Source organism: Neoarius graeffei, chromosome 10 (genome assembly GCF_027579695.1).
Source record: "Neoarius graeffei isolate fNeoGra1 chromosome 10, fNeoGra1.pri, whole genome shotgun sequence".
Lineage (NCBI taxonomy): Eukaryota > Metazoa > Chordata > Actinopteri > Siluriformes > Ariidae > Neoarius > Neoarius graeffei.
This window is the reverse complement of record NC_083578.1, coordinates 89,653,627-89,681,186: the sequence shown is the minus strand read 5'-3', so window position 1 is coordinate 89,681,186 and position 27,560 is coordinate 89,653,627. Positions and strand designations below refer to the sequence as shown.

Sequence of the window (27,560 nt, the reverse complement as noted above, 5' to 3'; positions counted from 1 at the left end):
AAATAGGGTGAGCAGCAGCGGGTTCGGTGAGTTTAGCCTGTAGTGTGTTGGAGCCGCTGGAGAATTTGAAGCGCTGCAGGATTTGTACTGATGTTCTAACCGCAGCGAGCAGAAAATAAACTCCGAAATCCTGCACTGGACTTCAATGGCAGCGAGGAGCCGCGGCACGGTACTGATCATGTGCTCAGGGGCTCGCGCGGGTTTGGGGGACACTTTAGCTTCTGCGCCAGTGCTTTCATTCCGAGCGAGATTTACACACAGAGAGAGAGATTTACACACACACACAGAGAGAGAGCTTTATTCAGCGGCTCAGTGATGGTGATTGATGAACTAACCCTGGCTGGAGAGAGAGAGAGGCGTTTACCTGCAGCAGCCTGAACATTTCCTCTGTCATAACATCCTCTATTATTATAACTATCATCATCATCTAACTCAACCAGTTGTGATAAACGACATGTTTTCCCTCGATCTTTCCTCTTTATTGTCTTTATTATTCACGATGTGTTCTTGATTATCCGTGTTAGTTTTATTTACAGCTGCTGACTGTCAAACTGGCCGTTTGTTTGTTTGCGACACTGTTTCCGGTTTCTCGAGCTCGCCAGCAATCTTACTCTTTTTAATGAAACTCAACAAGCATATTGACTCCTAATAAGATTTATGTAATTTAATAAGGGATTAATATTCCCAGTTATGTCAATTTTTCTGCTTGGCTGTCTATAGCAACCGCTATATTGTTGCCAGCTAACAAACACGACGTTGCTAACGCCATAGCAGAGGGCTGTTCGATTCCTGAACTCTGCGTCGACTCTGATTCATAAGAGTCGATTCGAATCGACTCTATAATATTTTGAAAATGGGGTCTTTTTAAAAAGGGGAAAAAACAATAAATTCCATAATAATTCTACAAAAAATGTACGCTAAATACTGTATAATATAAAATAGATAATGCACATCAGTGATGTGAACGATAAGGCATGCAGACGGAATTAAAAGCTTAGGAGTCGATTCATGTTTCCTGAGCCGTTTATTCAGAAAATCGGCACTTTTTTTGTTGAATCGATTCCCTGTCTTAAACTGAAAGGGATCTGTCGCACACACTGGCTAACTAAATAACTAAGGGTTTCATTGCACTAGCCAGCTTTTTTTTTTTTTAAGTCATGTTCTTAAATGTTTTTGTTTGTTTTAAAGTGTCAGATATTAAGTTATTTTTGTGTGTCGTGTGAAAAACAGCGTTAGCTTGCTAGCTAAGCTGTAGCTTGACACAGCGTTTCATTGCAGATGATCAGAAAAAGACGCCAGTTTCCTTTTTAAAAACATTTAAATAGTAAATTCAAATATTTCCAGTTAAATTTTTTAGGTAAAATTCATAATCTAAGGACGTAACTGTGTAGAACATATTCGTATTTTCTCGATACCTACATGGCTAATAATATGCTAACGTCCAGTCAGATGAATTAGCAAGCTAAAGCCCTTACCAGATTACCAGAATAAAAATAACTTTTTAAAATACTTTATTGGATTATTGTGGTTTTATTAACTTAATCTTTTGGCTTGAGGTCTTTTAAAATCTGCTATTTAACCTTATCTTATGTTCAAACTATTTGTCCATGACTTTAGAAAATAGCAAAAGGTGTTTTTCCTCAGGGAATAATGTGACCTGTGTTCATTTAATTAATAAATAAATTAACCTATATAAATTCCTCTAGTTTATTTTTGAGTTTTGTTGACATGAAAATAATTCCAAAGCCAAGTTGGAATTATCTCATGTGAAATGTTGAATAAGGATTGTATTTAAAGCAGAATCATGTCTTTATCAGAACCATATAATTCATCTTTTTAATCTATCATTTCATTTTAGTTCAAATAAGGGTTAATAAATTTCTCTCATAACTGAGCAGAGTCTCTCGAACGCATGGCGTATTTGTTGATATGGTGAGCGTTCTGTAAAGAGATGTTTACTTAAAGGTTCTGACTGTGAAATTGAATTCTGAGCAAAAAATGTTCTGTTGCTGTTGGAGTTTTGAGATGTTTCGCTGCTCCACACGTACGCCGTGTGCCCCGTGTGTGAATGTTTTGCCGAGATAAAAAGCATCCCGCATTTTACAATTCCGGAGATCGCCAACGCAAGCGAGCAACAATATCATCACATGACCACCGTGGGGCGTGTCTGAGCTACTTTTAACCAAAACGAGTCGGCGTGGGTGAACATGGCGGACTCGGCTCTCCCTCCAGCGAAAAAGAAAAGGAAAACCTGCCTCGTGAGTGCAACTGCAAGATAGAGCGGGGTTAGACGACGTATCGTTTTTCTGGACAGATAACTAAATCATTCTAGCGAGCGCTTAGCTGTCTTAGCCTTAGAGTGCAGGAGCTCGACTGCACGGTAGCGAGTCGATGATGGAATTCTACACCTAATGTTTTTTTTCTTACAGAGAAAGAAACGAGAACAGAGAAGATATAAATATTCATCTTTTGTTTCACGAATCTATTTGCGAACGTCAACCACAAATTGCGTCCTTGCGACTCAAAACTCTCAAGGGTCGATGCCGAGTCGCAATGTTTTCTTGGAGGCGTCGCCATCTTGGTATGATGCTAATTAGTTACAGCTCCTCCCTCGTGTTCGGTTGTTTGCGTACGGCTGTACTGTTTACCGCAAGAGGGAGGAAAACGGTTCCAAAACAAAGAAAAGCGACCCTCAGGACATCAGAATGATCACATCTCATTTGTTCACATGATATTATTATTGCGAGACAGAGGAAAATGCCATGCACGATAAAAATAAAAAAAATAAGTGAAAATTTCAGATGACTTTGCAGTCAGCACCTTTAACTCATGTTCATGGAAGGAGTCTCCAGTGTGAGCGCGCTGTAACTTCAGACATTTTCAGGACGGAAGAGTTAAAGTGACCGACTTCTCATTAATGTGACAAATTCCTGAGGAATAAATCACTTTGTCGAACGTGATGCTTTAGGAAAGTAATCTGTTTACATCACACCACTGTGTCTGGTATGAACGAAGCACAATGTGGGAGAAAGTTCATACTGCGAGTGTGTTGGCTAACAGCTTGCGTAAATGTCTGTCTGTCTGTCTGTCTGCATGACATTTAATCCTATTTATATAATTTCAGCTTTTGCTGAGTCTTTCTTTCTTTCTTTCTTTCAAACCTCCTGACCAATCGGATCACAAGACAGTGGACAAATGAGGAAAAATGAACATGAAGGATGAAGATTTATGAAAAGTTGATCAGAAACATTTCTTTGGAAATATTTAGACCAAAAATGATGTCATTTTAGGACGTCCGGTCATGTTCTTGAATCATCTTAATTTTCTGATCCACACAGTTTCAGCTAGTTATGTAGCTGAGAGTAGCTAGTTGCTATGGTTACAGTGTTCGTGTCGCATGAGCTGAATGAATAATTGCTTCTGTTAAAATTAAACAGCAAGTGCGAAAACATCGTAAATTAGTCTGAAGTCAATATCACAGGTGACGGAAAATTACATCTTGGGAGGTAAGACGTTCTGTCTCGTTGTTTTGCTGAAGAACCACATATGGGCTTGATGGTTGGGTTTCTACATGCTTTTGGTCGTGTAGTGTAATTCTAGAAAGAAGGACTGTTGAGGAAATGGTAGAGAATTTTTGCTTTAATTTTGTGATATCTTGACCTGCAAAGATGTGGGTGTTTTTGGTTTTGTTTTTTGTAGTGGTACAATTCGAAAATACAGTTCTGTGCAAAAGTCTTAGGCACGTGTAAATAAATGCTGTTAACCAAAAATAGCTTTAAAAAAGGAAATGTTTCAAGATTTTTAAAAAACAATATAAACAGTAATCAGTAAGCCATAATAAATCAATATAACAAAACTGATATTTTGGGGGGTAAAACCAGTAGTCTGAGGTCCAGTGAGTGCAGTTTTATGAGGAAGTGAGCTGTAGGTTTTCCTGAGCATCTTCCAGAACCAGCCCCAGTTCTTCTGGACACTGACTGTCACACTCGCTTCTTCATTTTGCACCGAAACCCAGCAGCCTTCATTATGGTTTCTTTTTTCATCTGAAAAGTGCTCTCTTATGGAATATGCTGCTCAGATGCATTACAAACTTCTTTTTTTTTTTTTTCCCTGTAACATATTTAATTTCGTGCTGAAAAAAAATGAACGTTTGGACTCTAAAATGTTTTTGCAGTGTTTTGACTTGATAATTTAGAAGTCATAAAATGGAACTCTATAACAGTTTGTATGGAGGGGAAAAAGTAGAGGGGCTAAGACTTTTGGACCGTACTGTAGATCAGATGTTTGCAGCTCTGCGTCAGATCCGTGAATTTAATTAGAGCAGTGTTGGTAATCAGGACTCTGTTCTTAAGTGAGGTTGTGTGTGTTTTTTTTTTTCCTCTCCTTTTCCCCAGAGCGGCAGTTTTTCCACCAGTCGCTGCTCTTTTTGCATCTTGCTGTGCGCCATCTGTTAATTCTGCACCAGCACTGCTCCATTACTCACTTCCGAGCTCAGTGCCTTCTCTGGTCCACTTCATCATCATGATGCTACGTGTGTGTGTAGAGTGTGAGTGTGCTATATTGCTGACTGATCGTGTGTGTGTGTGTGCACACGTGTGCAGGTGATGAGAGAAGAGCAGCTGCTGCCCTCGCGGCTGCCGGCTCAGTAAGGCTGTGGGCTCAGCATGGCACAGGGAGCACCGCAGTTGGACTACCACGTCCTGCAAGACCTGAAGCAGCGTTTCCCCGAGATCCCAGAGAACGTCGTGTCCCAGTGCCTTCTGCAGGTGAGCTCGGTCTGGGAAGAAAAATAAATAAATCAGACACTCTGCCTTCACACTAAAACCTAAAGAGAGAGCGACTCGGCCTCCTGCTGCTGAGTCTTTGTTCCCTTTGCTCGTGTTTGCTCTCTGGTCAATAATTGATGATTAGAGGAAGAAGCCAGAATTCTGATACCTGCTGGTTACGGAACGCTGACTCACAGATACGGGATGCTTTGAAACAACCCATGTCCAGACAAAAATAATCGTCATCATAATCATTATAAAACTGGAATAATTAAAAAAAACAGTACATTGAACACGCACCATTATTAAGCAATCCAAAAAGTTATATAGCTATATTTATTGTGATAAAGAATAAAACTATAATAAATATAAATATCCAGACAATTTAAAAAAAAAAGTGTGTGGGGGGGAATAAATAAATAACCTGTAATTGCTGGTAATCTATACAAAGATTATAATAATTTTATTTTTTATCATGATAAAATATCATTTATGAAGTGTTAAAAGCACAATTATTTTTATATTCCTTATTAAACAATTAGTTGTTAATCTTATACCTGTAATTCTTGTTTATAATGAATTTCTCAAACGTATTATCATTCTAAATCTGTACAAAATAATTTTAATGTACAACAAAAAAATTAACATGAGACCTATAATAAATAACAATGTATAAATTAACTTTGAAAATAAATTATATATGGAATTTTTTGATATGTATAGAATTATAGATATTTTTATACCTAAAAATATATTTTTGTATGATTTTTATATTATATATAAAGTTTAGATATATGTAGAATAATATAGATATTTTATATCTAAAATATGTAATTTATTATATATTAAATGTATAAAAATAACCTAAATATATAAATAACTTAAAATAACCAATAAAAACAAATTTTTAATATTGTTAAACTTGCAGAATTTACTAAAATATTTTTAAAGGATTGTTATAAAAATATATATAATTTTTAAACCCTACTTATTTTTAATATGTGCTCAGGAGCAATAAGTGATTTTTCTATCCTTATGACAGTTTACAATATTATGAAATTTTTTTTCTCTGAAGAGAATCATGGGACTGCGCTCGCTGAGAAGTGAGATCGTTCCTTTAGTTCATGTTCAATTCAGTGATTAATTTTCTTTCTTTCTTTTCTTTTATGTATTGTTTTGCTGAGTCTGGAGGTCCTGGAGATGCAATATTTATTTTATTTAAAAACTGACATGGTCTCTCATTCGTTGTCCTTTTTTCCTCTCTTTAGAATAACAACAACCTGGAGGTGTGCTGCCACCTGCTGGCTCAGGAAAGCAGTCGCTACCTGTACGAGGAGTTCCACAGCCCGGAGGAGGTGCACCTGAACCGCATGCTGCACATCAGCGTCAGTGGCTTCCCTCCGCCCGAGAGCACCAACGCCAATGCCAACTCCAACACCGGCTACACCACCTACTTCATCAGCGACCGTGGGCGTTCAGCCAGCACGCCCACCCCTCCGCCCACCGTGCAGGGCATTTCGCCCACCTACACCCCCGTGCCCTCCCGCTACATGACCCCCATCACCCTGGCGCTGTCCTCAAACATCCCGTCTGCCCCTCAGGCGCTTCAAATTCCTCCTGGTGCGTACGGGAACAGCGGGAGCCCCCTGTACATGCGCCCTTCTCCTTCTCAGAGCCCTCAGCCCTCGCCCTGGGCGTCGCCCGGCGCGCCCGTGTACTCTCCCTCTCCTTACAGCACTCCACCGTACCAGTCGCCCTACAGTTCGCCCCAGCACCATGCCTTTCTCCCCATCAGCCCTCCTACCCTGCCGTATCAGCATGTCCCCTACAGGCCCTACATGCCCACCAAAGGCTCCATGAAGAACCAGATCGAGATCACGCTGGACGGGCGGCAGCGCAGTAACTCGCCCATCCACGCTCCCCAGGGGCCGCTCTACATGCCCAGCAGCTCCTCCCCAAGCTCCCCATCCAGGGCCATTAGCATGGCACCACCCCCTGGCACCTCCTTTCACCCGGGCGTGTACCGGAGTGGCACACGCCCCCGTCCCGCCTCCTCTCCTCAAGCCGGAAGCTCTGCCTACATCAAGATTAAAATGGGGCCGAGTCAGCAGCTGGGATCAGGATCTCCGTCGCCGCCCGTGGAAACGGAGTCGCTCCTGAACATCGTGGATCAGGGCGAGAAACATGGTGCTCCCGCCCCCATCCTGCCCATCTCGGCCACGCCAGGCAGCGGAGTCAGCCACATCAGCCCCTTGCCCCGACGCTCCAGCTCTGGCTCAGATGACTACGCCTACACACAGGGTAAGTCTTTAATTAATGTCATTAATAATGACTTTTTATTTGTATAGCGCCTCATTAATTATAATCGTTGTCATGGTTACAAAGTGTCAGGAGCACACATCTTTATCACAGCCATGTTGTAATCAGCGCTGTTCAATTCTCCATTCTGATTGATTAGATTAGATAGAACTTTATTGATCCCTTTGGGCGGGTTCCCTCAGGGAAATTAAAATTCCAGTAGCATCATTACAGGATAAACAGAGAATAGAAATAGAGAAACTTCTAGATAAATTAAATTAGGTATTTGCATATACAAATATAAAAAAAGAATAAGATAAGGAAGGGGGGGAAGGGCCAATGGAAGAGGTATTGTATTGTTTATTGTCAGGTTAGGCTAGGCTGCTCCCCCCCCCCCCCCCCCCGAGAGGAGGAGATTGGTCGTACAGATGGTGGTGATTAGTTTTCTATAACAGCCACTCGTTCTTGTTATTGTTTCTATAGAGATCTTGCAGTCACGTGACCGGAAAGTACACAGCCGCCATCTTGTTGGTAAAAAACACCGCTGAATACTGCTGGACTCGTGTACAAAATGGATAAATTTCAACTGACGGACTACACGGCTCATTTTTCTAATGAACAGATAACTAGATATATGTCTAAAATAAACGACCTACAGATTAGTGACCCTTATCGATTACCGGACGTAGTTTTCACGACCGTATCAGTGGATATTGAACTGCCAGAGGTGGAATACCCAGATGTGTATAATTACCTCATTAACTTTCCCTCGCTGTTCAGTGGTGAAGCACTGCGTGCTTATAAATCTCTGGACAGTTATCTTTACAGAAATTCAGGATTTGTCAGCCGCCCTCAGATGTGGCATCTTGTAAACAAGAAAATAACAATCCTCATTGGACGGGTAAGTCACTTAAGTATTACTAGTACTGATACTAGATATATCAGTAGTATTGAGTATAGCACTGACCAGCCGATTATAGAATAGAATAAGGTAATTCCAGCTGTAATTCCAAATCGTCCGTCTTGTTTACATGGATCTGGCGTTGGAGAGGTAAAGGCTTAGCAGTGGAGATTTGAGTTGCTGTTTTCTGAGCTTAGTCAACAGGCCGGCTCTGCCTGCAGCCTCGCTTTTGCTTCCTCTCCCGGCGCCGCCTCCTTCGCCTGCCAGACCCGATAACAATCCACGGAGACCCCGCTGGTCTCGCTATCTCGTCCGGAATGTTGTGCATGTGATGGAAATCGCTACAAACCGTCATTTTCTGTTGGAAACCAATGTCCAGTAAGTCCATACGGTTGTAGTGGATATTGAAGTCCGGTACAGACGAACAACATGCAAAAATACACACAAAAAACGTGCACAGGTAGGGAGAGCTTGTAGCCGCAGCCGTTGTAGTAGAATTGTGTATATAGTAGGGTTTTCCAGAAGAAAAGGTAGAAGTAGAAGGCGGAAATATGGCGTTTCACCGACAAGATGGCGCCTGTTACAATCTGGATCGGCTGTGACGTCACATGCAAGATCTCTGTAGTAACAGATCATTCATAGGGATCGTTGATGTGAAGTTTCTTGAAAGGAGGCATTTATTTATTAATGTTTATGGACAGTCAGTGTCAGAAGTGAAGCTGTAACTAATGCTGTGTTCACACTTATACCGGTACGAAACTGGTATAACTGTATCGATACAAAGTATACCGGTACAGTTTAGCGCATCTGTCCACACTAGCGAGAAATGTTTACAGTTTTCTTTCACGGAAGTTGAAATGCGCGTGCGCGAAATGTTTCCGTGGTTACCGAGTAACTTCCTTCTGAGAATATATGGCGGATGAAACAACGTGTGTGTGCTTTTTGTTGTCAGTGTACAGTCTATATTTCTGGTGGTCATTTATTCAGTCGAATCGTATAAAATGCGCGAGGCAGTTCTCCCCCCTCACTTTCTCCCTCTTTCCTTCTTTCTCTCCCTTTTCCCCTCTTCCTCCTTTCTTCCTCCCTCTTTCCCCCTCCCTCCCTTTCTCCCCCGTTTCTTTGCTCCATGTAGCTCCACGGTTGTTTTGAGCCATTTTGACGTTTTATTTGCAGCTGGAAAGCACGGGCGTATTGTATGAATAACCCGGAAGACGTAGGAATGGTTCATTGCGCATGCGCATTATATTTGTATCGATACAGAACCGCTTCATCTGTCCACACTACAGTGAAGCACTACAGTCAGTGCGTTTACATGCACATCCAAATCGAGCTACTGTCGGTAATCGAGCTAAGGGTCCCAGCAGGGGTGCCAGAGAAATCCAATCCTACATGCACACAAGGAAATCGAGCTATTGTGTGAGGTACATTGTGCACCCAAGCCACAGGTGGCGCTACACGCCCCATCGTGTTGGTACACTTCCGGTTGTCGTCATGAAGAAGAGCTATTCAAGAGTATAAACAAAGTTATCAGCAGTGTTGCCAGATACTGCTGACATTTTCCAGCCCAAAACATGTTCAAATCCGCCAAAATGCACTTAAAACCGCCCAATCTGGCAACACTGGCAGTTCCGTGTTCACAAGTTCCGTGCTCAAGCTGTTAGGCTTGCTCTAACAGACTGTATGGCTACAAACTGTCCTGCGCAGACCACTGTTTTGTAAGACAACTTATTTTGCACAATTGTATATTTTTCTAAAGTCCATTTTTTGCTTACAAAAAAAATTTTTTTTTTTGCTTACAATTTAACTTATGTCTTAATAAACACACAAAAAGTTCAAGTGTTTTGTTTTTATTGACATTCTTCAGATGTTGGACATGTATATACAGGCCTGCTGACAGGGGGGGACAAACGGGTATGTTGTCCCGGGCCCAGGAATGGGGAGGGCCCAGAACTGGGCTCTCATGAAGTTGTGATTATTTTTATTTCATTTCAAAATGTGTTGATTTGGGGGAGAAATGTGCTATATTTGCATGCAATAAATGATTTCTAGATCTTTTGCCTTTATTGTCTTTGAAAAAGGCATCAGGAACCCCCACCACCCCTAATGCAAAAATGGTTTGGTCTGACTCTTTGATTAAGGGGAAAAAAAGACATCGTTCGATCATAGCGCTTCGACAATCAGCGTGCGTGCCATTTGCCAACATGCACAAGTCAGGAGCACAGAAAAGAAAAGAGAAGAGAAAAAGAGAGGAAGAAACCAAGAGACTCAGGGGCTCACTGCATAAATATTTTAAAAAAGATTGGGATGATGCAGCAGGTACTAGCAAAGGCAGTGGGGCAGCTGAGCCAGGTAAGACCAGTGTTGGGCACGTTACTTTCAAAAAGTAATTAGTTATAGTTACTAGTTACTTTTCCCAAAAAGTAACTGAGTTAGTAACGGAGTTACTTTGTCATAAAAGTAACTAATTACCAGGAAAAGTAATTATTCCATTACATTTTGTTCCCCCTCAAAAAAAATCAAATTCAATTAGTGTAATCATAATAAAAGTGAATGTTAAATGTGTTTAATGACTGAAATGGACACTTAACAGAACCAATTAGTAACGTTATCTACACCTATATTAATATTTTTGTGGGACAATGTGAGAAGACATCTATCAAATGTAATATATTTTTGTAGTTATTAAAATTACTAATTACTGGCCACTGACGAGGACAAATGCTTTGTTCCTCGACATAATGTGCATTGCACGTAAACACTCTTGCCTTTTATTTCAAGTAATGAAAAGTCCTGGGTCCGGTTTCACTAAAGTAGTTTAGACTGGTCTATGGGTTAAGATTGGTCTTAAGTTTCTTTATAGACCAGTCTAATGCAAGTAAAACAGTTTCACAAAAGTTAAGACTAATTTTTTAAGTCTAATTTTAGGCTTAAAAAGTAAGACACCCTCCCCCCAGTCTAATATGGGTCTAAGGGCTATAAAATTTAATTAAAAAAAAAAAACAGTCAAGCCGTAAGTGCCATCAATGTCAATAACTACAAGAAAGCTTGAAATGTTAAGGCAGTGAAGTACATTGCAAGTATGTAATACACAAATTTAGGCTATTATAATCTAACTATAAAGTATTCAATAAAGAACAAACAGTGTAATGCCAGCTTATTCATTTTATTACTTATAAATATATATAAATAATATAAATATCAATTCATTTATGCATATAATTACATCACCACTCATCACTTATCTCTCTCTCTCATACACTCTCACACACACAACACACACACACACTACTACATCACTCCTCCATCTGCGCGAGTCTCTTCAATTTAAGTTGCAGTCTTTCCTTTTGGTAGGCTCTTCGTGTAGTGTCACATCTGCGCAGGTACTGGGTGATGACAACTCCGAGGGTGAAGGAGCCTCAGCTTCAACGTTGCTAGCAATGTTGCTAAGGGAGTTGCTGCTGGGTCTGGCGAAGCCGGTTACTCCGCTCTCCTTTCCTCCTTTCACTCACCAGAATAAGGGCGACTCATCGCCATAAATGTTGATGACCATTTCGGTGGTTACTTTTAGTTTCTTCAAACCCCCTCCTCCAGTGGGGGTGTTTTTACGCACGGCAGCAACATCTCTTCTCGCAGATGGATTAACGTTATTCACAGACGACGTTATTTTTTCCCACACTTCATGTTTTTTCTTATTGCTACATTCTTCGCTGAATTTGCCTAATAAAACGTCTTTGTAGGAATTAAATTCCTCTAATATAGCCAGATTTTCCGAGTGGCTGAACGACCACTGTCCGCCATTTTTTTTTGTTTTGAAAAGAGTCTTAAAATACCCACAATCCTTTGCAGCATAGTATGACTTAAGATAGTCGGAGTCTTAACTGCTTTGTGCAACAGTATTTGTTAGACGTCTATGCTAAGCCCGACTATACCCGCTGTCTAAGTTAAAGTCATAGTCTAACTTAGTGAAACCGGCTGCTGGCTGTATTTCCAGTGTGAAAGCGCAGTGCCGGGCTGACCGCTCGCCATCGCTGGGTCTTCCGATTGAAAGAGCGCGCAGTAGTGCAGTAGGCGTGGCCTACCTATGTATGTTGTCCAAATCTACTCTGATTGGCTTACTGTGCCGTTGTCTCGTGTCTCCCCGCCCCACACGAAAGCAGAGTAAAGAAAGGCTGAACGAGCAGCATGCCAGATGAGAACAGCTTTAATAAAGTAACGCATAGTATTTTATTGTAAGTAATGGGAACGGCGTTATAACGATGTAAAAAGTAATTAGTTAGATTACTCGTTACTAAAAAAAGTAACGCCGTTAGTAACACCGTTTATTTCTAACGCTGTTATTCCCATCACTGGGTAAGACACAGCCAACTTTTTCCAGCCCCGTAAAGTAACCCCAACCAAGGCACGCGCGGCACGCAATTCATGTTACAAACGAGGGGAGAGAAAGTCACACTGAACACCATATCAAACGCACAGGGCATTGAATCATTTCATAACCACAACGGCTTAATAACATTGTGTTTCATATATCTGATTGAAGCTAAGAATGTTTCTCGAGCGGTGTGTTCTTCTCTGCTTTTCACACTGGACAGTACGCACACACGCACAACAAAAGTCCAGCGCATTGCATTTCGCACCTGAATAGTTGCAGACTAAGGAAATGTTAAAACTGTAAAAATGATGAAATGGTTGTTGACCGGTTGAATGGTTTTTGAATACCTGTCATTTAAGGGTTGGAGTGAGTAGAGACTGGGATAAGAGAGGTGTGTGGGTTGGCCGGGGGGGCCCCCCATTCAGAGCATTTTGTCCCGGGCCCAGCCAAAGCTGTCAGAGGCTATATATATATATATATATATATATATATATATATATATATATATATATATATATATATATATATATATATATAAAATATACACAATGACTTGTTTATGTACACAATTCACAGCTGTGCAACAGCTGTACAGATGTATTTGGTGATACAGTAAGTGAGCTAAATTTTAACAGTGCAAACAATGCCACAAAAAGAAAAGATTCATGCCGTTGTCATGATTCGTTGTCATGCCGACCGAGACTGTGTTGTTTCCTGCTTGCGGTCTCGTCACTCGTCCCTTCCGGAAGGGGCAGTGCTGAAGTAAGTAGCTCGATAGGGTTTACATGCACTAAGTAGCTCGGCTACAATCGCATAATCTAGGTCGTGTAGCTTGATTACGAGAAATCCAGTTCGGTTCGATTTCAGCCGAGCTAAAGTGTTTCCATGGCATTTAGAACTTCGATTTCAGTCGAGCAACAGCAGAAATTCGATTTTCTCTATGTGCATGTAAACGCACTGAGTACCGATACTGTACCGGTACGAAACCCATACATTTGTGGGTTTCATACCGATACAGTTATACCACTACAGTACCGGTATAGTTGCTAGTGTGGACAGGTGTTGCGGTACGAAAGTAGTTTCGTATCGGTACAAAATCCCTAGTGTGGACGGGGTATAAGTTTTCTGACATGACTTTCGTTAGTAAATTGTAATCTTTGGGAACTTGCTGTAATATGAGAAGAGAACACACTTCAGAATGTGCAGTTTTTGGAAAAGTGTCAACTTCAGGATGGTGATAGAGATCATCAACACGCACTTAAACTTATTTTTATGACTTTTTTTTTTTTTTTTCTTTTCTTAAATTGGGTCCTTTTTTGCGAAAAGTCTGCCGGTTTGTTATTGAGGCGAGTGTCATGATGTTGCTGTAAATATTGAGGGGTTTTCAGTAATTCGCACATGAACATCTGGCGTGTTATTTCCCTACTTTGGAGACACGGTAGGTATCTGTGTCATGTTATTTTGTACAGACCGTGTGTGTGCGTGCGCAGGCGGGCGGGCGTGTGTGGGTGTGGGCATGTGTGCTAAATATCAGGATAATCTCATGTGTGTTTATACTGTGTGTGAATAAATAGAATAGAATGCCTTTGTCACTATACACATGTACAATGAGATTAAAGCATCTCCAATAACAGTGCAAACAGCGTGTAGAGTGGGGGGGGAGGGTGTAAGGGGGGTAAGGCGCACAGTCCTGAGGTGAATGTGTTGCGTTTCACATTATAGAGTGAGGTATTGCACAGAGAGAGTCACCTTATAAATTATTGCACGAAGAGAGTCACATAGTAAAATAAATAGACTATAAAGTCAGAGCATATCCGAGTTCAGGGCAGTTATGGCTTTTGGAAAGCAGCTGTTTTTGAATCGGTTTGTCTTTGTCCTGATGCACCTGTAGTGCCTCCCTGAGGGCAACAGGTCAAACAGATCAAAGCCAGGGTGGGAGCTGTCCTTGATAGTGTTCTTAGCTCTGCTAAGGCAGTGGGAGGTGTAAATGTCCATCAGGGAGGGGAGAGGGCAGCCAATGATCTTCTGTGCTGCCTTTACTACCCTCTGGAGCCTCTCCCTGTCTACAGCAGTGCAGCTGCCGTACCATACTGTAATACAGTACGTCAGCAGGCTCTCAATGGATGAGCGGCAGAAGGTCAGCAGCAGGTTGGAGTTTAGGTTGTACTTCCTGAGGACTCTCCTGAGCCTTCTTAATGACTGCTGTAATGTTTACTGACCAGGAGATGAAGATGCCGAGAAACCGGAAGGTGTGGACCCTCTCCACATACACATTGTTGATGTAGAGGGGGGCTAGGTCGGTGCTGTGCTTCCTGAAGTCAACAATGAGCTCTTTGGTTTTCTTGGTGTTCAGAGCGAGGTTATTTTCTGAACACCAGGCTGCCAACTTCAGGACCTCCTCTCTGTAGGCTGCCTCGTCTCCCTTTGAGATGAGTCCGACCACTGTGGTGTCGTCAGCAAACTTGGCGATAAGGTTGTTGTTGTTGTTGTTGTGGGTTGGACTACAGTCATGGGTGTAGAGGCAGTACAGGAGGGGGCTCAGCACACAGCCCTGTGGAGAGCCGGTGCTCAACGTGCGGGTTGAGGAGAAGTGGGGGCCAAGTCTCACAGTCTGGGGCCGGTTGGTAAGAAAGTCCTTTATCCAGGCACATGTAAGAGGGGGGAGGCCGAGAGTGTCCAGTTTACTGATAAGGATGTCCGGGATTATTGTGTTGAAAGCAGAACTGTAATCCACAAAGAGTATGCGGACGTAGCTCTGCTGCTGCTCCAGGTGGTTCAGTACAGAGTGGAGAGCTATGGTGATGGCATCCTCTGTGGATCTGTTTGTGCGATATGCGAACTGGTAGAGGTCGAAGTCTGGGGGGAGGTGGTCCTTGATGTGCTGAAGAACTAGTCTCTCAAAGCAGTTCGTGATTACCAGAGTGAGGGCCACAGGACGGTAATCATTCAGGCTGGTGACGGGAGACTTCTTCGGCACCGGGATTATTGTTGCAGATTTTAGGCAGGGCGGGATGACTGCCTGAGCCAGGGAGAGGTTAAAGGTCCTGGTGAAGGTAGGGGCGAGCTGGTGGGCACATGCTCTGAGCACCTTACCAGGTACACCATCTGGGCCAGCAGCTTTCTTGGGGTTCACTGCCAGGAGCACCCGTCTGACATCGTGCTCCTGTACAGTGAATGGGGTGATGTACGAACTGTGTGGTGGTGGGGGCAGGGCTGGAGCAGATGAGTGCTGCTGAGATGTTTCAAAGCGAGCAAAGAAGCAATTTAGCTCCTCTGCCAGTGGCGCACTCCAGTCTCCTGTTGACGCATCACAGTCTCTAAAGTTCGTGATGTCTTGTATGCCCCGCCACACCTCCCATATGTTGTTGCTGGACAGGTGGGACTCTATACGCAGCCTATGGTCCGCCTTGGCTTTTTTAATTTCTCTTTTTAGATCAGGTCGAGCGGCTCTGTACAGAGCTCTGTCACCCGACCTGAAGGCAGCGTCGCGAGCCCTGAGGAGTGAGTGGACCTGGCTGGTCATCCAGGGTTTCTGGTTTGGGAAAATAAAAACAGAATGCAAGAATTTGCCGATCATGGAAACCCTGTATTTAATTGAAAATAGTACAAAGGCGACGTATCAAATGTTAAAACTGAGAAAATTTATAGTTTTCTGAAAAATATAAGCTCATTTTGAATTTGATCCCAGCAACACGCTTCAGAAAAGTTGGGACGGGGCGTGTTTACCTCTGTGTTGCATCGCCTCTATTTTTAACACCACTGTAATTAAATGTTTGGGAACTGAGGAGACCAATTGCTGTAGTTTTGAAAGAGAAATGTTGTCCCATTCTTCTCTGAAATGCAATTTCTGCTGCTCAACAGTTCAGGGTCTCCTTTGTCATATTTTGCGCTTTATAATGCGCCAAATGTTTTAAATGGGAGACAGGTCTGGACTGCAGGCAGGCCACTTAAGCGCCTGGATTCTTACTACAGAGCCATGCAGTTTTAATATGTGCAGGAAGGCCTTCCCTGAAAAAGATTTAGTCTGGATGGCAGCATATTGCTCTGAAACGTGTTTATATCATTCAGCATTAATGATGCCTTCCCAGATGTACAAGCTCCCCATGTCATGTGCGCTAACGCCCCCTCATACCATCACAGATGCTGAATGCTTTTGAGCTGTGAACTGATAACAAGCCGGATGGTCCCTCTCCTCTTTAGCCTGGAGGACGTGGTGTCCCTGATTTTCTAAAAAGAATTTCTACTTTTGATTCGTCAGACCTCGGGACAGTTTTCCACTTCGCCTCAGTCCATCGCAAAAGAGCTCGGGCCCAGAGAAGAGGGCGGGGTTTCTGGATATTGTTTATATCTGGTTTTAACTTGCATTTGTGGATGCAGTAATGAAGTGTTTTCACAGACGATGGTTTTCTGAAGTGTTCCTGAGCCCATACAGTGATTTCCACTCCAGACACGTGTCTGCTTTTAATGCAGCGTCTCCTGAGGGCCTGAATATCACAGGCATCCAATGACAGTTTTCAGCCTTGTCTCTTGCACACAGAGATTTCTCCAGATTCTCTGAATCTTTTAATGATATTATGGACCATAGATGTGATCCACTAATTCTTTGCAGTTTTACATTGAGAATGTTTCGTTATTCTTAAATTGTTGCACTGTTTGCCCACCTGGTCTTTCACAGAGCGGTGAACCCCCCGCCCCATCTTTACTTCTGAGAGACTCCGCCTCTCTGGGATGCTCTTTTTTTATACCCAATCATCTTACTGACCTGTTGACAATTAACCTAACCTCGTCTGTTGTCCCTGTCCCAACTTTTCTGAAACATGTTGCTGGCATTAAATTCAAAATGAGCGCATATTTTTCAAAAAACAAAAAATTTCTTAATTTCAGCGTTTGATATGTTGTCTTTGTGCTGTTTTAAATAAAATATTGGCTTTCCATGATTTTGCAAATCACTTTGTTTGTTTTTTATTTACATTTTACACAGTGTCCCAATTTTTTTTTTTTTTGTAAACGCGGTTGTAGATATGTAATGTATGTGTCGGGTCGGTTCTGATCCGAACGTGTCCTCCATGTGATCTGTAGCTCTGTTGCTGCACCAGCGCGCGAGAATGGAGCGTCTGCGGAAGGAGCTGCTGGCTGAGAGGCAGAAGCTGGAGCAGCTGAAGGCCGAGGTCAACGAAATGGAGTATGACGCACTGCAGAGGCGCTTTAGACGCGTCAACAGCTCCAGTCTAATCCCACAGGTAAGCGTGCGCGCATGCTCGCACTAGTGTGTCGGACCCAGTACTGATTGGGGTTCAGGTTCTACTTCATTTCCACCACCAACATTACAGTGATGACTGGAAAATTGTCGTTTGCATCATGATTATAGCAATGTTATAACACCATCATTAAAGGTGCGGTCAGTGTTTTTTTTTTTTTTTTTTTTTTTTTTTGTCTGAATACGGAGTTAAATATTTAGTTCCTTATCAACTGGCAGCTTTGATAAAATGTCCTCAGAGGAGGAACTCCGGTCTCTGTGACTTCTCAGGCTGATAAAACGCGTTATCCATGTACAACCAGTGAGGATGAAGATGAGGATAAGGAGGCATCTGTGTGTAAGTGACGATTCTCAGAGCGCTGCCTCTTCACCAGGTGTACTAGTAGCATCCAAGAAGCATGTATGCATGGTTTGGGGGTGCGCTGTATTTGTTTATGAAAATCGCTGATTGTACCTTTAAAGTCCATCATAGAAGTGCTGAATTAAGATTGGACTCTGGAGCAATGGGAAAAGGTGTGTCATGTGGTCTGAGTCCAGATTTGCCCTATTCCAGAGTGATGGGTGTGTCAGGGTAATAAGGGAAGCACACAGAGAGAGATGCACATTGTGAACGAATTGTTTTATACAGACTATCAGACATCCCAATGAGATCACATGACAGTATGAATGTGCACATTATATTAAAGATCTGGGTGTGTGTGAGAGAGAGTGTCTGTGTGTGTGAGTGACAGAATGTGATTAACATTGTTGTATCAGATTCCTCATGATGGTGATAGAAATCAGACACTTTGAGTGATGGTGGTGCACATGTTTCTTTTTAATAGTGTGTGTGTGTGTGTGTGTGTGTGTGTGTCTTCCAGCCTGAAGAGATGACCAGAGTCCGATCGCAGAACAGACAGCTGCAGATCGACATTGACTGCACCATGAAGGAGACGGACCTGCTTCAGTCTCGAGGTAAATCTGAATCCGTGTGAAGTCGGTTCCTTTGGATCATTCACTGTTTGGTTTCACATGGGATGTTAATTAAAGGACCAAAATGCCAAAAAAAAAACCTTTGGATGAGAGAGTTGGAGAAATGAAAATGTACCCTGATCAATGGAGAAAGTGATGGCGGCGATGCCACGTGAGCCAGTCGATATACGAGTCTGGAATGATTGCCGAGGTATCTTGAGTTCTCCAGCTGTGTTCAGATTCCTCACTCATCCACTATCTAGTGAATCAGCCATTTTGTAGCGCTGTCCAAATTCTCAGCTGTATGTTTTATTTATGTATGATGATGTGCACTACGAAAGCACTGAGGCTCACCAAAATGTAGTGAACAGACAAACTGTGTCCTACTTTTTTTTTTTTTCTTTTTAAAATAATGTTTATACAGTAGGCTCTCATCACTGTGTTGTTTTTCAGAGAGATCCTGCACACAATCATATCTATCGAATAAACAAATAATAGGAATAAGAATTAAAAACTAAGAGCGAAGTATTTCTAAAATAATAAAATAATATATAAATACATATCCATTTGAAAGAGTTGTCAGAGCTGCAGAAAAAAAGTCAATTATTTTAGAATATTTTTAAAAAATGTGTTATTTACCAGCTGGGAGGTCCGTATGGTGAAATACCGTGACCGAGGTCTTGAAAGTACTGGGCCGAGGTCAGTATTTAAGGCCGAGGTCACAGTATTTCACCATACGGACCGACCTTAAGCTGGTAAATAATATTTTTTTTTTCTTTACCAAATTCTAACAGAAAACGAGAGCGCCCGAAAGGGAAAACCGAGCCGAGCCGCCATTTTGAATCCTCGTTCATGGCTGTAATGCAAATGGCTTCCTCCTCGGTATACAAGTGCACTTCCATGGCAGGAAAAAAACTACATTTTGCCGCCTATGTAGTCCCCTATTTATACAAATAGGAGTCATTCAGGATTCAGCCATGTTTTTGCTCGGCGTTAGCAAGTTAGAGGTTTTTAGCTTTCTCCTGAAATGTTTTCTTTTATTTCTTCTTCCTCAGGGTAGTAAAACTCGCTTTCGCTGTGAACACTGTCGTTATCGCTGTCCATGCTGTAAAATTAATGCTATTCTCCTGAGAAATGCTGGCAAAAATTAAGATTTTTGATAATCTTATAAATCTTAAAAAAAGATAAATGTTGACAAAAAATGCTACTATGTTTGTTGTTGTGAACGAGCGAGTCACCAGAGGTCCGTAACTGGGGTCCGTATCGTAGGATACGGACCCGCTTGCCAGCCAATCAGAGCGCAGGATTTGGACTGCGAAAAAAATAATTTAATTTATTCTATCCACATTCACTGGATATGAGCAATCATGCGCTCTGATTGGCTACTCTACTACTAGGATATCAGCTCATAGACCATGAGGAGAGAAAAGCAAAAATGGCAGCGCGTGTTGCTGAACCAACCGAGGACGAAATAAAAACTCGACTCGAAAACAAAACCCCAAAAAATACAAAAAGAAAAGAAACAACGTGGAATAAAAGTATTTGATGCTAAGAACGTATCTTGTTTTCAAGAATTATCGCTTTTTTTTTTTTTTTCCACAAAGTGCTCCTGTCATTTCGGTGGTTTGTTTACATTCTAAGCGGAAATTTTGTCGGACGTTTTGTATGAAGTTTTTATGTATCGAATTTGCAAAAATTAAAAATGCTTCATTTTTCAAAATTCAGTGAATTTGGATAGAATAAAAGTTATTCCACTCAATCTCCTCATACATGGATTATAGCCGCTATCAGCTCGTGTACGACTTGATTTTGTGGAATAACTGTTAAATATTCGACTGCTTTGCGTGGAGTAACGTTAATTTACAGTTAAGATTAGTGTATAACAGCGGAGTCGTTGTTGTGCTTGTGTAGGTGGGTACAGTTACTGACTGTAAATAAATTTATCCCAAAATAACAACGTTGGTGTGTATGGCCTAACACATCTGGTGCAGATGTTGTATCAGAGATAATAATTACGAATATCTGGTGCATAATTATCACAGCTTCACATCCAAGTAGTTTCTGAAATGCATCAATAGCTGCCCTTATCTTATAGTGAGTCTTCTACATAGCGAGAGAGAGAGTGGGAGAGTGGGTGGGTGGGTGAGAGAGAGAGTGGACAACCTGAACACAGCTGATATTAACCGACAGCCTGGCAGCTCCGCCCACGTCCCCTCATCTCATATTAGCGGTGTCTCGTCTTGTATCGATCTCGCCTGTACGGTGCGTCCTCGCTGTTCATCACAGTGAGTGGAGAATGTTTCGAGTTTATTTATATGAAATAAAATCTATCATATTAAGTGTGTTAAGACTACACAAATTAAATAAACACGGCCTCCAGCAAAACATCAGGAGTTCTTCTGAGGACTGGACAAATCATTTTAAAGCTCGTGGTGATTAGGAAGTGATTTAAATGTCTGTCTGCTGTCCTGGGTCTCTGATGTTTGTCTAAAACATGAAATTAAAACACTTTATTATTAATTACTGTACATAGTCGGGGGGGGTTTCTTTTCTTTTCATAGAACGTTAGTTTTCTTTTTTCCGGAGTGTGCAGGTCTGTCTCCTGAGTGGAGGAGGGAAAAAATCAATATGTTGTGATTGATTTATTTATTCATTTTGTGCAAATTGCATTAATCTAAGAGCCCTTTCTATTTTCTGTAAAGTTTGTCCTGCTGTAATTAAGCACTTTGTTTATAGCATCATTATACAGCAATCTAATTTAACACTCGCGCTTTGTTTCACGGTATAGTGCATACATGCGCTGTATAATCTGTCCCGTCCCTGACTCTGATCTCATCCCCCCTCGACTAATAAATGTTCAGTGTGTTGCCACGAAGTTAATGGAAATGTCCCTGTTTTTAATTTTTTAGCTTAATAGGTTTTAAGGTTAATGCTATTCTTAGATTCTGGTCTTTTTTCCCTGTATCAGCATTAGGATGGGGTTTTGTTGTTTGTTTTTTAGGCAAGTTTGACCCGAAAGCCATGAACAACTTTTACGATAACATCCAGCCTGGTCCGGTTGTCCCGCCCAAAAAAGGTGAGATTTTCTTTGTGCATCATTGACCACCAAATCATTACTTTCAATCAGATTTGTACACACACACACACACACACACACACACACACACCTCGTGTACCCTACAAGACCTTCAGCTATGAGCTCTGGACTTATGAGGCTCATGTAGATAACTAGTAATGGATACCTCATGGTTTTTGGTGGGTTTTTTGTGCCCCCCCCCCCCCCCCCCCCCCAAATTATGAGCCACAAACCACATCCAGCTCTTTCGTGATGCAGTTTGAGACACAGTGATGCACTTCCTGTCCTTTATAAACATTGGCTGAGCACTGGACTGTCATACTGGTGCCCATCTCGTACAACTGGAGATCTGAAAGCAATACAGATGTTAAACTAGTTGTAATTTAAACTTTGATGTAAATGTGGATCATTCCTGATATTATTATTATTATTATTATTAAACCACATCTTTAAACACAAGGTTTAAAACCACCGTCATGCTGTTACAGGAAAATAATCACTGGCAGGTCGGTGTCTTGAAGCAGTGTTACTGTTACCACTCTGAAGTTGATTATTTTCCTAAAACTGTATGACACTGAAAGTTTTAATCCTCTTCTACCACAGCACTTTACCAACTGTTAAAAATTTTCATTTATTAAAGAACAAGTCACTTTTTATCTGTTTATAGTTGCGTTTAATGTAGTGGAATGTTATGAAGCAAGTTGGTTACTGTTCTCGTCTACGTTATAGCAGCTACAAACTATCGTTCCTTCACCCGCCCCCTATTTTTTTTTTTTTTTTTTTTTTTTTTTATATTTCTCTCTCTCTCGAACTTAAGACAAAAATCCACAGCTTGTCATGTTCTCACAAAGAAGTGTATCCTCTTCTGTTCCAAGTGCTGGTACTGGAGACTCCTTCCATAAATGATCAACAAACATCTCCTTCCATGTCAAAGTTTTTTAAATCAGTTTATTTACAAGTTCCTGTGAACGAGCTTTTACTATAGAAACAATAGAGGGCTATCGCGTGACGTCACCGTACCACGAGATTTTGTTAGGGCGCCATATTGGAAGACCTCAAGTACATACATACATGCATGCATACTCACAATGTAAAACAAACTACAAGCGAGAGTGAAGTGACACGATGGCTGATAATTCGGGTTATGTGAGTACATTACCAGCTGCAGAAAGGGCACGGTATGTGGAGAACTGGCTGTGATTGATGGGTTTGACCCATATGATAAGACTCGGGGCAAGGGAGAATGGAAACATAAGGAGGACCGGACACCAATTCTGCCATCTGTTTGCTACCCAGACATTGTAAACTATTTGTTGTTTACACCCAGTGCCTACACTGCTGATGACTTGAAAGCCTACAAAGGGCTACAGGCTTATAATTATGTTGTTAGCGGCTTGGTTCGTGATATTACAGCTGTTATTAAGAATAACCTACACATAGTTATGGCCAAGGTAATCTTGTTGATATTTATCTTTTAATAATATATCTTTTCAGTTGAAAAATTAATACTTTTTTTGTTACTATTAAGGTATCCATAATTTAGGTTAATTTATCCAAATTATACATATGTATTTATGATATATGCCTACACAACAACTATGCTTTATTTATATAATAGGAGGGAGAGCAAGCCCCAAACCATCCTAAATTATTATTATTATTAAATTGTAGAAGTCCGGGAGGCTTGCTCCTCATCCAGTTATCAACTTGGGGCCAATTTAGCATGTTTTAAATCTGAATTTCTTGTGTTTGCTTACCTCAAAGTGTTTTCAAGTACATGTATTAAATTTGTATTTCACAATATTGCAATATTTACAGTTATTGACATATGAAAGTTTCTCAACATATCGCTTCTTTTCAGCAGGCTTCAGGGTTTTGAAATAATCTGCCATGTCCACAGATCATGCACAGACTTATCCATTATATCCACAGTTTTTTGCCAAGTCTCACACAGGTTTCTTTCAAGTCTACTGTTGGGCCAATAAATCATAAATAAAACAGCTCAGATTTGTTTAAGTCGTTTGCCACTCCACTTTATTCTCGTGGGTTCACATACCGCTGCCGTTATTTCCCCCTAATCACGAGTTTGTTGGTCTTCCAATATGGCGCAGGGTCTGTTTACTTCCGGTTTCGGGTGACGTCAGTGAAATCCCTCTATAACGTATTAGAACAAGTGCGTTAATAGAAACCTGCGCTACTGTCAGAGCACCTTCCAACCAATCAGAGTCCAGGATTGAGTGGCGTTGTGCAAGGTGTAGTGCGATGTTTGTTAGTGTAGTGATACTGTACAGCTGCAGGGTTCTAACTAGAGCAAACCATCAGAGTAGTGGCACCAATCATAACGGCCAGGGGTCCGAGGGCCGCCTTGGGGGCCCCCCCAAAGCTCATGGGTTCTACGTGATCGGAGATGCATTCTAGTGCATTTCCTGGCACTTGCAGGCCTCCCTGAGAGTCGCTCTCTTATTTTGGTGATATTAATGCGGTTTTTTTTGGGGGGGGCCAAAAGTTGCTGTGATTGTTTTTTGATTGAAGACTTCTTATAATTTTCAACTCTGTTGGTGACATTTATGGAATAAAAATAAAATGACCAGTTGATGTTCAACGCTGACAGGGAGTGGAGTGTGTCCGAACGTAGAACATTCGCGTGGCAGCGCGCCGTCACCACCGCGTCGGGACAACAAGAGAAAATTAAACAAAAGGCCACATTTTCAAGATTGACAAGTCTTTTTATTAATGTAGCGGCACCTTTTACAGGCCTGTCAGCAATATCGTGGGCGAAGCGGTAAGGAAACACTTCAGCAGCGTATCGGGTCAATACACTGAAAAGGCCGAGTTAGAACCCGGAGTTGCAGTGAGGACCCGTTACAGTTCATCCTGTGAGGCGCAGGAGGAGACGTCCTCCATCCGCTCTGCTCCTTAAATACCTTATTGATTTTTTTTTTTCCCTCTTCTCTCAATTTAGCACTCGCTCTCTTTCCTCTGCTCGCCGTCTCACTTTAATTCTCTCTAACCTCCTCTGACTCTGAGATCGGAGGTGAAGTGCTGCGATATCGTGTTACCGACTTCTCATCATCGGAACATCTCTTCAAAACTGAACGTCACTGCTGAATGATGTAGAGAGGAGTCAGGAATGTCTTCTCTGTCTCTCCATGTCCCCCCCCCCCCCCCCCCCCCCCCCCCCCCGTCTTTTCCATGACTTTCTTCTAGCTCTTGTTCTGTTTATCTATCTTTTGTTTGTTTGTTTGTTTGTTTGTTTGTCACGCTCTAACTCTATTTCTCTCTTTTGGTTCTGTGTGTGTGTGTGTGTGTTTAGATAGCGGAGGAGGGCCCAGACCAAAGCCGGCGCCGCCGCAGCGTGACGAGGACTTCGAGGGCGCTCAGTGGAACTGTGAGAGCTGCACTTTCCTCAACCACCCGGCTCTGAACCGCTGCGAGCAGTGCGAGATGCCGCGCTACACCTGAAACACCGCCGTTTTTAGCACAGCCCCGCCCATGGCTCAAACAAACACCCCTGCCCCCACCCCGCCAAACCTTTGCCTCACACCACCTTTCCCTTCCCATCATGCACCTTTCCAGGCCCTGCTGAGGGAGATGCGACCAAATCAGTGTACTCATCCCCCCCCTTAGGTCATGCTCCCTTTTGATCTTAATCAGGCCCTGCCCCCACCCTGCTGGGCCTTAATCTGGCCACACCCCCTCATCTGTGCACTTGTTTGAGTGACTTTTTTTTTTTTTCTTTTCCTACTGAAAATTGATCAGGCGAGCCTAAGTGAGCAAAACGGGGACTGGTCGGCTTCTGAGCTGAGGTAGTGTGGTGGTGGGTGGGTGAGTGGGCGTGGCCACCTTTCCAGGCAGAAAGAGACAGCTATGTTTACACGTAGAAGGGAACCTGAGCCGACCGGACGGTAAAGCGACGCAGGCCAGGCTCTGGTTGATCTTACTGTAGACGTCACACTGTATGTGCTCGTGGAGAGCTCCTCGCTGAGTGAAGAACACTAAGAGACAAAAGTGCACATGAATTCTGTCCTACCTGGTACTTTTATGCATATTATGCCATACTGTATTGTGTTCAGAGGTGTTGATTTATTTCCTGTGCAAATGCATCACGTTGCTGTACTTAATAAAGGAGTCGATTCTATGTGATGACACTCGCAGCTCGAGCTCTTCATTCTGAAAGCTGATGGAGCTGAACTTTGTGTTTATTGGTAGCTACTTTAACAAACTCCTCTCTGTGTGTGTGTGTGTGTACAGTTGCAGTCAGACATTGACATACAGCAGCATGAATGTCACGGCGATATCCAACTTTCAGTGAAATAAATATATATATATATATATATATATATATATATATATATATATAATTTTTTTTTTTTTTTTTTTTTAAACTGTTCTTTTTCTGTCCCAGAATGATTGTACAACATTAATAGAAAAAAAAAAAGAGTTTGGTGCACAAGTTTTAATTTATTTTGGGTTTTCTGAAATCAACACGGGTCAAAAATGTACATAACCGCCTAATACTTGCTTAAATGTCTTTTATTGAGTTTCACCTTCACCAGATGCTTTTGTTCTCCATCGACAAGCTTCTGTGAGAATTCTGGTTGGATATTTTTCCTCTCTTCTTGCCAGAATTTGTCGAGTTCAGTTAAATGTTTTTTTTTTTTTTTTTTTTTTTTTCCTGGAACGGACCCGACTTTTAATCACAGTCCACATATTTTCGACAGGGTTGAGGTCAGGACTTGTTTTAAGCTTAATGTCTGTCTGCTTTATCCATTACACATCCAGCTCTTATCGCTTTTTGGGGTGATTGTCCTGTTGGAACACACAATTGTGTCCAAGTTTCTGATGGTTCGAGGTTATGCTTAAGAATTCTGGAGTTCTTCATGATTCCATCCACTCTGTGCAGTGCATCAGTTCCACAAAGTTGATGCTGCTCCCACCACCGTGCTTGACAGTTAGTACAGTGCTTCTCTGGTTATTGTGGCCAAACATCTCAATCTTTGTCTCATCTGACCATCAAACTTTCCTCCAGAAGGCTTTTTCTTTGTCCATGGTCAGATGGAAACTTTAGTCGAGCTTAAAGGTGTGGATTTTGGAGCAGGAGCTTCTTTCTTGTACAGCAGCCTCTCAGTTCATGGTGATTTTATAAAACTCACCTGACTGTAGACAGCGTTCCAGCAGCTTCCAGTTCAGGGCAGGCTGGTGCCTTGGTGGCTTCTGGGTTGTTCCTGATCATCTGAACCAACTTTCTCTGAAGTAAGGGGTCAGTTTTGGTTGTCTTCCAGCAAAGTGGCTTCACCTCCTAATAATTTGTACTTACATGCCATTGACTGAACTGATCTAGGAATCTTCAGTTGTTTATGATCTATGATCCTTTCTTAGATCTGCACTGAGCTCCTTGGACTTTCCCATTATACTGTGTTTGTCAATCCAATGAGTGTCAATCAAACCCTTTTTATGTTGTGTACAGTGAAGCTACCAGCTGCAGTCAATCAATCACTAACAGGACGTGAAGAGGCTTTGGCAAGGTAAGACATTTTGGAAATTTCAGCACCACTGAATTAATCATGTAAGTGGGTGTACATATATTTTTGACCCTGTGTGTGTGTGTGTATATATAACTTTGACTCTACTGATTTCAGAAAATCCAAAGTAAATTACAACTTGTGCACCAAATTCTTGTGTTTTCTCTCTGTTTAATGATGAATGTTATACAATCGTTCAGCAACAGAAAAAGAACCGTTCAGAGAAATCAGTGAAAGCCGAATATTGCCATGATGTTCGTGTCCCTGTCCGTAAACTACTTCTGGCTACAGCTGTGTGGCTGCACTGTGGATGCTGCTGTTGATAAATAATGCACAATGTGGACAAATACGATGAAAGTTCACTATGGATTTCAGTTGTTAAATTACGGCGCTTACAACTTGGTTAAACTATTTTGTGGA

General features: G+C 41.9%; 1 protein-coding gene across 1 annotated transcript; it reads left to right on the top strand.

The window, feature by feature from the left end:
* tab3 (TGF-beta activated kinase 1 (MAP3K7) binding protein 3) lies at window positions 1-25,762 on the top strand. Its single transcript, XM_060932586.1, has 7 exons — window positions 1-169; window positions 4,602-4,766; window positions 6,035-7,067; window positions 17,414-17,574; window positions 18,452-18,545; window positions 21,544-21,618; window positions 24,932-25,762. The coding sequence occupies exons 2-7, from the start codon at window positions 4,665-4,667 to the stop codon at window positions 25,078-25,080; spliced, it is 1,614 nt and encodes a 537-aa protein (XP_060788569.1). The 5' UTR covers window positions 1-169; window positions 4,602-4,664; the 3' UTR covers window positions 25,081-25,762.
* The last annotated feature ends 1,798 nt before the right edge of the window (window positions 25,763-27,560 follow it).

Excerpts from the sequence above, each read along its gene's own strand:
- tab3 (XM_060932586.1), top strand. The coding sequence starts at position 4,665 with ATGGCACAGGGAGCACCGCAGTTGGACTACCACGTCCTGCAAGACCTG. Across the intron at positions 17,575-18,451 it reads GCTCCAGTCTAATCCCACAG|CCTGAAGAGATGACCAGAGT; the intron begins GTAAGCGTGCGC and ends TGTGTCTTCCAG. Across the intron at positions 21,619-24,931 it reads GGTTGTCCCGCCCAAAAAAG|ATAGCGGAGGAGGGCCCAGA; the intron begins GTGAGATTTTCT and ends GTGTGTGTTTAG.